Source organism: Mauremys mutica, chromosome 3 (assembly GCF_020497125.1).
Source record: "Mauremys mutica isolate MM-2020 ecotype Southern chromosome 3, ASM2049712v1, whole genome shotgun sequence".
Taxonomy (NCBI): Eukaryota; Metazoa; Chordata; order Testudines; family Geoemydidae; genus Mauremys; species Mauremys mutica.
The window spans coordinates 142,457,593-142,469,682 of record NC_059074.1 but is presented as its reverse complement, the minus strand read 5'-3'; the positions used below and the strand labels follow the sequence as shown (position 1 = coordinate 142,469,682).

Sequence of the window (12,090 nt, the reverse complement as noted above, 5' to 3'; positions counted from 1 at the left end):
CTTGCTGTGCTATGTTTCACCTCACCTTACCTTAGAGGACTGGGCCAAAAGAAACCTGATGAGGTTCAACAAGGACAAGTGCAGAGTCCTGCACTTAGGACAGAAGAATCCCATTCACTGTTACAGACTAGGGACCGAATGGCTAGGAAGCAGTTCTGCAGAAAAGGACCTAGGGGTTACAGTGGACGAGAAGCTGGATATGAGTCAACAGTGTGCCCTTGTTGCCAAGAAGGCTAATGGCATTTTGGGCTGTATAAGTAGGGGCATTGCCATCAGATTGAGGGATGCGATCATTCCCCTCTATTCGACATTGGTGAGGCCTCATCTGGAGTACCGTGTCCAGTTTTGGGCCCCACACTACAAGAAGGATGTGGACAAATTGGAAAGAGTCCAGCAGAGGGCAACAAAAATGATTAGGGGGCTGGAGCATATGACTTACGAGGAGAGGCTGAGAGAACTGGGATTGTTTAAGTCTGCAGAAGAGAAGAATGAGGGGGGATTTGATAGCTGCTTTCAATTACCTGAAAGGGGGTTCCAAAGAGGATGGATCTAGACTGTTCTCAGAGGTACCCGATGACAGAACAAGGAGTAATGGTCTCAAGTTGCAGTGGGGGAGGTTTAGGTTGGATATTAGGAAAAACTTTTTCACTCAGAGTGGTGAAACACCGGAATGGGTTACCTAGGGAGGTGGTGGAATCTCCTTCCTTAGAGGTTTTTAAGGTCAGGCTTGACAAAGCCCTGGCTGGGATGATTTAGTTGGGAATTGGTCCTGTTCTGAGCAGGGGGTTGGACTAGATGACCTCCTGAGGTCCCTTCCAACCCTGATACTCTATGATTCTACGATTCAATGGAAAACATTATACCTTACACAGACAGGATGTCTCAATGCTGATCGTGCAGCTGTCCACCCAGCACCCCCACCCATACTCAGTTGTTTCCTGTAATGTTAGAATTAAGCCCTCAATGAAGAGGGCAGGTTAATGAGGTCAGATACAGAAGGACCTTGGTAATCTAACACACACATCAATATTAAATCTAGAATGAGATTGTAACAAAAACAAAAGGGAATGTCTGCTCAGTGAAAGTGCTGAAAACTCTTTTAGAAAAATGTATAAAATACACAGAAAAGTCCACAGCTATAGTGTAAGAGGCACAGAGAATACTACGGTGCACTGCTAAATACTACAAGGAGGTCAAACTACTGCTATATAAACAACCTAGGCTAGACCTCACCTGGAGTTCTGTATTCAGTACTGGTGGTCATGGCTTAGTAATTGCTCCTGAAGGTTGTTGGATGGAGCAATCAACATAAGAATGTACCTGCCTTAAAGATTTATATGATGAATAAAGGGTTAAAAATAGGGTTATTTCCACGGGACAAAATAAGTTAGACTTAATGGAGGCCTGACTGAAGTTCCAAATGGCAACAGAGTAGCCAAACAGACTTCAATAACTGAAAAGTAAAAATAATTAAATCAGATTAGAAGAGACTAGTACAATGAAAAGCTTGCAATATATCCTGGGCTGATAGAAGAAATGGCATGAAGGTTCAAATCCTTCCAAGGAGTTTAGGAGATCTGTTCTGAGGCATTCAGTATCAATTACCAAATAAAACCCTTGGATGACATATGGCAATTCTTAAAATGACAAATTGTAGCCACCTATAAGGGTTAAAATATATATAATTCAAAGGAAGAGGTTCTAGCTCCACTAAACATCAAATTATATCAAAATGCCACAGAAATAAAGTCAACAGTGGACTAGACATATTCCTTCTGGATACTGGACTTGATTAAAGAACATCAAACCAGGTGACAATATTTGGTTAAGTAAGCAGAACAGACTAGAGCTGTGCTCACACACAGGTGAAAGATTAACATTAAATACTGTATGTGGGTTCGAAAAGGCTTTAAACATAGCCCTTTAAAATGGTATTGCTGTCAAATCTTACACCAGTAAGAGATCACCCACATTTTCTCCCTAGCCCTACAACATTTTTTACATCTTTCAAAAATGAAAGGTAATGTAATAGAGGGGCAAATAGAAATAAAGGCTAGATATCAATACACCTCTACCCCGATATAACACAAATTTGGATATAACACAGTAAAGCAGCGCTCCAGGGGGGAGGGGGAAGGGCTGTGCGCTCCGGCGGATCAAAGCAAGTTCCATATAACACAGTTTTACCTATAACGCGGTAAGATTTTTTGGCTCCCGAGGACAGCGTTATATCGGGGTAGAGGTGTACTTCAAAATGTATTCAATTTTCAGTATCTACAAGTTCAAAATTTTGTCCTACATTCTGAAAAAAAGCAAAACATTTCTCTCATACCTAGACATAATTAAACCAATAGAATGTTCTGTGTGAACTTTTCTAAAATACAGGAACACAAAAATGAACCAAAAGTATTTTATTCACTATATGTTAACTGGAAGGATGTAGATCCAAATTTTAAATGATTAAGAATATTCTTATTTATGGTATAATGGTTACCAGATCCAACCTGTGAACTGCTGACAATAAATAGCGTAGCAGTGTTGCTTCCAGGATATTAGTGAGAAAAGGTAGATGAGGTAATACCTTTTATTGGACCAGCTTCTATTTGTGAGAGAGACAAGCTTTCAAGCTTACACAGAACTCTTCTTCTGGAGACAAAGAGCTCTGTGTAAACTCAAAAGCTTGTCTCTCTTTATCAGAAGATGGTCCAACAAACGATATTACCTCACCCAACTTTGTCCCAGCAATAAATAGATGAATGGAGTCAGAATGTAACACTAATATTAGACTATATATTCTCTTTTCTTGCTCTCCCATTTTCTTTGCGATTGTAGTATCTTAAATGTGTTGCACCAAACATGCATTTTAAAATGGTGGAGTGAACTAAAAAAGATTTTGGACAAATGCTTCATACAAGCATTAAACATATTGGCTTAAATAAGTATTGAATCAAGGAGTAATTGTACTCAACATCAAGAGGAGTTTCTATACCGGGGTAGGCAACCTGCAGCACGTGTGCCGAAGGCGGCACGCGAGCTGATTTTCAGTGGCACTCACACTGCCTGGGTTCTGGCCACCGGCCCAGTGGGCTCTGCATTTTCATTTAATTTTAAATGAATTTTCTTAAACATTTTAAAAACCTTATTTACTTTACATACAACAATAGTTTAGTTAATATATTATAGACTTATAGAAAGAGATCTTCTGAAAACATTAAAATGTATAACTGGCACGCGAAACCTTAAATTAGAGTGAATAAATGAAGACTCGGCATACCACTTCTGAAAGGTTGCCGACCCCTGTTCTATACAAAGGACAGCATAATTATGGGAGTAGATCAAAAAATGATAAACAGGGAAAACTGTCTAATTCTGTCACAATCTCTCTTTCCCACCCCATGCTCCCACCTTAAAAGAGAATCCTTACACAAAATGTCATGTTACCACTTTCCATGGAGTCCAGAAGCAAAAGAAATTTCTGTCAAGACTGGTGTACAGCTACCAGCTCATCAACTTATATCTCCACCACAAAATTTTCAGAGTAAGAAGAGTATTAATAGCACAACTAATATACAGAAGAATTAAAGTTTCAGTGCTTGTAGACAATGAAGGCAAAATGGAAAGGATGTTTTCTTTCTTTACATTGACCTTTAATTACTGTTCTTTTGCCTCCTTCCTTGCTTTCTGATGAGTGGAGTCTTAACAGGTAACAATGATTCTGCTCTGGGAAGAGGAGACATGAAATGGAAGAAAACTAGCAAGACGGTTCAGATGATTTTGTCTCGTTTCCGGAATTTCATTTGCTCATGGTTTCACATTACAAACAAATAGTAAGTTGTAACTTAAGCATTTTAACACAAAAGATTACAGCAGCAGAGCTGTAGGTCATTGGGACAACTCAGATATGAGTAGATATATGAAATGTGACTGTAGTTAATATACGTACACTAGCCAACTACACCTCCAGCATGAGCACATACTGTGAACTTTTGCTATGTAACTTACCTCCATATACAATGCCAAACTGACCCGAACCTAGGACCTCATCAGCAAAGATCTGATACACAGAGCTGATGTCCTATTGCATGAAAAAGAGATAAGCCACAAACATTAGGAGCAATCAGAGAACAAATGTCCATTTGGAGATTCAATGGTACTGGCTAAATGGTTAATCATGCTTTTAACAAATAGTTTGAAATTAAAGTTGCTTTGGTAATTTTAAAACTATGGGGCAGATTCAAAGCTGCTGTAAGTTGTCGTATCTGCCTCATTGTATTTAACACTATGGTGACAGTAAAGAAAATGAATAATTTTGTACTAACTGACATATATACATAACATACACTTATTATTCTGAATGTTGGTGAATATCTGCCATCTCATTCTTCAAAATTCCAAAACACACTGTTAGTTCAATCTGTTCTGGGTTCTAATAAAGACAGTCAAACAAAAGGATAAAAAACTGTCTACCAACATTAATTATTTTTCATTCAAATCTCCTGCCCTTAAGTAAAGGAAAATATAAAAAATTAAGCCTAAGTATTTGGAGTATTATTGCATCACTTACAAATTTATTTTTTCCCTTGTGTGTGTCATTAGTTTGGAAAAGAAAAAAAGGGAAGGAACTCTCTCTCATGAAATTCTAGTCATTGTATTACATATGATGACACACACTCACCAAAACATCAATGATGTCAATAAGGGAGACGGCTTTTATGTACCTAATGAGAATAGAGAGTTCCGTGGCTGTAAAACCTTTAGGTGTTTTACCTTGACCGTTTTATGAGACATTCTTTCTTACTATCAATTGCTTTAAAAGATTTTGGGTACATAATACCATTTTTGCACATGACTCACCACATTCTCCTGAATCTGGCAATTTGAAACAGAGATGCTGAGAGATAACTCCTCTGCAATAAGAAGGAAAATATAATACTATAAGAGAATAAAAAGTCAAGTTTTGTTACTGGTTAAAAATCATTTAACAGACTCCTAGCAATGTGGCTAGGGTGAAAGGCTGTGCACTGGTGTTCTGCAGGAAAAATATATATTCAAACTCAAAAGTCACATGTTGATTTAGACAAACTGGTCTGGATTTTGTTTTGTGAAGCAATAGTTCAGGATTAGTAAAATGCCAAAACTGATGGGAAAAGAGGTAAAAAGATTAGAACAATTTGTACAAGACCAGGAGCTGGAAACTGAAGATGAAAGTAATTTGCCTACTGCATCGTAAATTGCAGCAATTCTCTGGTAGTGATACAGAAAAGTAATCAAGTGACTAAGTAAAATAGATCATTTATCTTAACCAAAATGAACTGTTAGCTGTCTGCAGAGTTAAGGAACTTATATGGAATTGAGTAGGTAAATATAAGCAACTAAGGGAAGGAAAATATAAAGTCGAGCAAGATACAGACGAGCATGATAATTTAGAAAATATTGTCTGTGTGAGTTCTATTCTAAATGTTAGTTTTGTAGATCTGCTGTAGGAGGACATAAATCTGCTAAATTTGACAGCAAATTTGGAAAGTTGATCAGAGACCTCTTCGAGTAAAAGAAGCAGCCATAGAAGGTGAGAGCACACAAAATTTCTTCAGAGAAACAACTTAGACATGAAGTTTAGGAGTATAACCTCATAATGTACAAGGCAAGAAAATAGACAAAACAGCAACAATTGCCTTTTCCTTTGACTTCAGGTTGGAGTCAAGCTTCTCAACAAAAGGAGAGAGACTAATCTGCCAAGTGAATTTTCAGACTATGCTCAACAAATCCCTGGACAATATGAATGTCAGGCATATGTCAAACCAGAAAGAGCCTTGTACTCTAGGAATACAATTCCAGAGCAAAAAGAGAAAGCCTGTTGTCATCAATGCTCCACCCTCAAAGCAAGGCTCTACAGAACGGGCATGGTAACAAATATCAACTCACTGGGATCATGTTCATCTGAATATTGCACCTGAACCAGAACCTCTACAGGTTCACACATGTCTAATGATTGTCCTCTTCTACTTGAGACCGGTTAGGCCTCAGTTGGGACAAAGTATTCAATTCTGGCCAAGAAATAGTTGAGTTCAAGAAGTAAGAAACAAAAATTGTAAGAAATTTAGAAAATAACATCAAAATATACATAGCCTAAACTGCAGTAAGGATAAAGTAGGTTAAATGGAAGAGGAACTTTGTAAAATCACCATTACTGGAGTTATTTAAGACATGTGACACCCATCTATAGAGATGCTTAAAAAGCATGAAATCAGTCCAGTTACCGTGCAGATGGATGGTGAGCAACTAGTGGCCCCTTCCAGATAAACTGATTCATGTATAAAAATAACATGTAGATTGACAGTTCTCCACTGACCACATAGCTGAGGAGACTTAAGAGCATAACTTATTCTACCCAATAACATCATTAATTTACATTCAAAGTACTCCCTCAGAAGCTGGCTGTATACGTTAATTAGTGAGACAAGGTGGGTGAGGCAAGATATTTTATTGGACCAACTTCTGTTGGTGAAAGAGAAGCTTTTGAGCCACAGAGCTCATCCAACAGAAGATATTACCTAACCCACACCCACCATGACTTTCTAACATCCAGGGCCCGACACAGCTATAACTATACTGTGTACAACTATATGATATAAAAGTATACTGAATCTACCTTCAGTCTCCTTCCCTCTCACTTTAAGTCAAGCTACACCCACTGGGGAGCTCTGCCATTCTAATTTATTAAGACAAAGACCCAGAGAGCCATCCTTTTTGAGGGACAGTAGTATGTCAGTGATTCATCAATTAAGAAAAGAAGCCTGAGAGCTGCAAGCTCCTTTCATACATACATAAATCAAAATACTAAATCGACAGTACAGATATGAAAAACAGTGCTCAGAAAACAAATTTCTAAGGATTTTTCATGTGATCTGATAGATGTATGTAGCTGCTAACCTATCTATATCCCTTACCATTTTAATGTCTATAGTCAGACTGATGTTCACTGTAGCTAACAAATGCACTGAAATCACTGGTTTCCAGGATCTATCATGTTATCAGAAGGGTTACAAATAATTACTTTTGGCTTTTTAAATACCAAAAAGGGCTTCGGCCTATATTAGTATCTTAGAGTTAAAGCTGAGAAGGTGATACACCTCTACCGTGATATAACGCTGTCCTCGGGAGCCAAAAAAATCTTACCGCGTTATAGGTGAAACCGCGTTATATCAAACTTGATTTGATCTGCCGGAGCATGCAGCCCCCCCCGGAGCACTGCTTTACCACGTTATATCCGAATTCATGTTATGTTGGGTGGCGTTATAATGGGGTAGAGGTATATATAATTTTAAAAGAATGATAAAAAAGCTATAGTAACAAATCACATTTCACAGAAACAATACCTCACCATAATTAAATACCAATATGGTGTTTGCTAGATATGCATCACACTAATTTGAGAGCATATTTTGTTTTCAGAATCTACCTTCACTCACTGATTGAGGGCAGCATCTGAGTGTCACTCTGCTGTTGATATCACCACCCACATAGAAAGGTAGGGATCTGATATAGTCAGAGATAAATTAATTTATCCCAGGATTCCCTGCAAATTTAGTGACACAATAGGCAGATGAAGGCGCACGTGGGCCCCAGCAGTGGACAGCATTGAGGGAGAACTCAAGTGTGGAGGCATAAGCCTGAGCAGGGTGACAGTATGAATGCTGTTGCCAAGAGGCTTCAAGGAGGCACTTGGAGAGATTGACCTGGAATATCTGATTTTGTAATATGCATTCATGATAGAAATGACAACAGATTCTTAACTACGGTTTGGTGCTACAACAGGTGAAAAGGTTTCTTTTCACAGTTAAAATAAAATTCCATGTGTGTCTAAAAATTAAGTAAAGCCCCAATTCAACAAAGCATTTACATGAATACTTCACTTTAAATACATGCTTAAATGCTTTACCGAACTGGAGCCAAAATCAGTAACCGCTTCAGTATATGAACAACAGTGCCGTGTCTGCCTGCTTACTGTGATCTTTTCCTTGTCCTGCTGCAGTGCACACGCTAGCTTGAGGAGTGACTGGCATCAAAGCCTGACGGATGGCTTTCTCCCAGCTTTGAACTACGTCAAATCCAACTCCAGTGGCAGCAAGAACAGGATTGTGATGGCTGTTGCCATTATTTTCGCCAACAAAGTATACCATGGTGTCAGTGATGATCTCAAAACAGTGTGGGTTGCTGCCCTGCACCATGTTTGAGAAATCTCGAGGCTGATTCACCTGGAGAATTTCTGAAAGTGGAATCTCCTGAAGAAAAATATTAAGCGTTAAAAAAATTGAAAACGTACATGTAGCTATAACATATTGGAACTCGTTCTTGAAGTTAGGAGTCATTACAGTTACTGAACTGGATATTTTCATAATGTCAAACTTCATATTGCTACAAACTCCCCAATTTTCCCAAACTGCTCTATACAAGCCCAAAAAGATTTCCAACCTTGCTGCTTATCTCATATTTAGGGCCCAATCCAGTACTCTCAAGTCAAACAGAAACATCATTAACTTAAATGGGAGCACAGCGTAAGTAAACATCAGGGGATCAGGCTCTTAGTAATAGGACTGTGTTTTATTTTTTTAAATAGCAGTATTATTTGTATTTGGGCCAGGACCTCATTGCATTAGGTGCAAAATATACACATACAATCCTTTTTATAAAGAAAGATACAACAAGCGAGTGTGACCAAAACCAAGAAGGAATAGTGCTAAGAATATGTGGTTACCTAGGCAAGTTACATGCACAATTACAAAAAACTAAAGAATTCCCTTCTATATAAATATTAGGCAATCCCACTGGCACTCTACCTTGCCATTAGCAGCTGGCAAATTACCATAGGATCACGGCAGAATTGTGACTTGGAGAGAGATTTGAAGAAAGAGGGTTGTAAGTTTATGGACCAGTTAGGGGAGAGCATTCCATGCACGTAGGAAAGCATGTGCAAAGACGCTTGTAAAAAAGGGGACAAGCAGGTGAACTAGGCTGGCACTGTAGTCACTCAATAAGAGGCAAGAGCAGATAAGGACTAAATTGTGAAGGGTTTTAAAGGTGAGGACAAAAAGCCTTCAAGTAGTAGAAAAGTAAGAGTAAGAGGAGGGATTTAAAGAGGTAGTAATATGACGTGAGCAACGAGTGAAGAAAATCTTAACAGTTGTGTTTTGAATGGACTGGTGTGGAGCAATATGAGCATCAGGGAGGTCTGAGAGGAGAAGATTGCATTGTTCCAGATAGGAAGGAGGAGGACCTGGACAAGAATTTTAGCTGCGTGCACAGAGAAGAAGCTGGATCTTAGAGATGTTCTGGAGGAAGAAACTGCAAGATTTGGATACAGCCTGAACGTTCTCAGCAAGAGAGGGGGGAAAAAAATCTCTGCTTAAATTATAAGCACATTCTGAGCATTTCACTACAAAATGTATTACTATATTAATAACCTGCTGGAATTATTGGCAAGCCTTGACTATTTACTGATTGGCTGCACAGCAGGATGAGAATACAGAAATGCATTTAACTGATCTTGTTTAAATTACTCCTCAGAGAACAATTTCAAGTTTTATCTTAGGAATTTAAAAGTAAATACAGGAACCCATGTGAACATTTACAGTCAACATGTATAGTAAGAGAAGATCCCAGCTTTTAACAAAACCATCTGTCAAAAGTGATTGAGCAGACAAGTTACAGAAATAAGAGAGCAGATGACAGAAGTAATATGGAGTGAAAAATCCCTTAGTAAAGTTGAGCATCATCCATGTTAAATTCCTTGTCAAGGCCCTGAGACTTCCATAGTTATTTATTTACCAATACCTTTTGTAAAAGGAATTTTATTTTCCAATGCATTCTCTTTCTAAAATCTGACAAGTCTTATCAGCTTAATCTGCAGCATGGGAGATTTTGGTTATATTAGGAAGAACTTTTTAACTATAAAGATAGTTACACACTGGAATAATCTTCCCAGGGAGGTTGTGGAATGTCTGGAGGTTTTAAAGAACAGGTTACACCAACACCTGTCAGGGATGGTCTAGGTATATTTGATCTTGCCTCAACACAGGGATGTGGACTAGATGACCTCTCAAGGTCCCTTCCATCCCTACATTGCTGTGATTCTAAGCTATAGCCCCAACTGTACAACACACGATCTACTTGTAGAATGGAGTATCACCAGTTAGCGAAACTATCCAATAACTGCTAAGACACTTCATATACTAAGCTAACACGTCTTTATAGAACAGTTTAAATATTTTTAAAGTGAGAGACATTTAGTCCAGGTGATTAAGCAGAGGAATGGGAAGCATGATCTCCTAAGGTTCTAGTCCTAGCTCTTCCTATCTGGTGCCTTTGGCAAATCACAACCTTTCTGCCTCAGCTTTGATCTATAAAACAGGGAAAATATTTATCGATCTACTTCAAAGGTTTGTTGAGGATAAACTGGATGTTTGTAAAGTAACAAGTAAAGTGCTATATAACTGCAGAGTATTCTTACTTACCTTGTAATATTTTGTTCCAGATTCATTTTGAAATAGCGTAAGACATTTACTATCCAGTCTCCAGTAATGTCTCTTTCTCTACAAGACATACCACAGAGTATCATTAGGCACAAACAAACAAAACGGCTAAAACTTCAGTTTCCAGACACTTAAAGTACAGAGTTGTTTTACGGTACACAAGATATATTGCACACAATGTCAGGCTACCACTGCTAGAGTTTTCAGTTTACATTGGGAGCATGAGGCAGTATGTACTTTGGGATACATACGCCAATTTTTAAAACTCAAGAACAGACGCATTCCACAAACTGGAAAGAATGGTTATTTACCCTACGGTAACTGTGGTTCTTTGAGAAGTGTTGTCCACATGGATTCCACTCATGGTGCATGTGTCCCATGCAGGCAAGATCAAATTATTTTGGCTACCAATGTCTGCTGGGGCCACACCTGTATCCTAGATGTTCTTACACACCTCCCACCCAAGGGTATTAAGGGCTGAGATGGCCCAACCATCCCTCAGTTCCTTTGCCAATACAGAATCCCAGAGGATGACACTGCAGTAGTGGGGAAGGAGGATGGGTCATTGAATCCATGTGGACAACACATCTTAAAGAACCACAGTTAGCTAATGGTGAGTAACTGTTCACCTGCATTCCATTCTTGGTGACTAACAAAAAGCTGTCTATTTGCTTGGAGGTGGGTACCAGGAGTTCTACTTAAAAAAATGACTGCAGGATAGCCAATCTGGAAGCCTCTGGCAAAGAGTAGTGTCTTGTAAAAGTGTGGGCTGGACCTCCCTGTAGCTACCCTAAAATGTACGGAGACATTCCCCAAAACAGGCAGCAAAGACTGCCTGGTCTCTAGTGGAATGAGTGCTAATGTGGAATCTAACTTGGCTAGCTCATAACTGTTTTTATAAAATTGAAGACCCACTTGGACAACCTTGGTGAGAATACAAGTTGTCCCCTAACTCTTATCAGCAAAGGCCATGGATAGTCTGGGTATGTAACTGAATGGTTTTTTCTTGTTGATGTAAAAGGACAGTGTCTTTACTACAGCACCTGATCTAAGGTTAGCTTCCCCAAGAGCTGAATGAGGTTTGAGGGGGAAAAAACTGGGAGGTAAATGGATTAGTTGGAACTCTGAGACAACCTTGGGGAGTAACTTGGAGACTGACCCAACCTTCTTGAAACAAGGGGAACATGTCATAAGAGCCAGACTCTCCTACCCTTTGAGCTGATGTAAGGACTACTACAAAAGCAAACTTCATCAATAGGTGGCATAGGGAACAGGTTGCTAAGGGCTCAAAAGGAAGGACCCATCAATTCTGCTAACAGTATACTGAGGTTCAAAAGGGGGAAACGGGGGGGAGGGACGGGGGAGGTGAAGGAGGACGGACGGATGGACATGAATGACGCCTTTAAGGAATCTTGCCACTGTAGGATGGGAAAATACAATCTGGCCCCAGATAAGAGGAAGATCCGTAGCTGTTGTTGCTAAATACACTCTTATGGAGTTGACAGACACTCTAGATAATTTCAGGGCTAGCAAACAGGGAATTAAGTCTTGCTAGATTTGC

At 39.1% G+C, this 12,090-nt stretch overlaps 1 protein-coding gene across 5 annotated transcripts in view; it reads right to left on the bottom strand.

The window, feature by feature from the left end:
* PRKD3 (protein kinase D3) overlaps positions 1–12,090 on the bottom strand; it is an 87,915-nt gene that overhangs the window by 12,953 nt on the left and 62,872 nt on the right. For all 5 annotated transcript variants that reach the window (XM_045009315.1, XM_045009314.1, XM_045009316.1 and 2 more), the window contains 4 exons: positions 10,512–10,589; positions 8,006–8,282; positions 4,855–4,907; positions 4,003–4,075 (listed from right to left, as the gene is read on the bottom strand). In XM_045009315.1, coding sequence (XP_044865250.1) covers positions 4,003–4,075; positions 4,855–4,907; positions 8,006–8,282; positions 10,512–10,589 — 481 coding nt within the window. The remainder of the gene's footprint in view (positions 1–4,002; positions 4,076–4,854; positions 4,908–8,005; positions 8,283–10,511; positions 10,590–12,090) is intronic.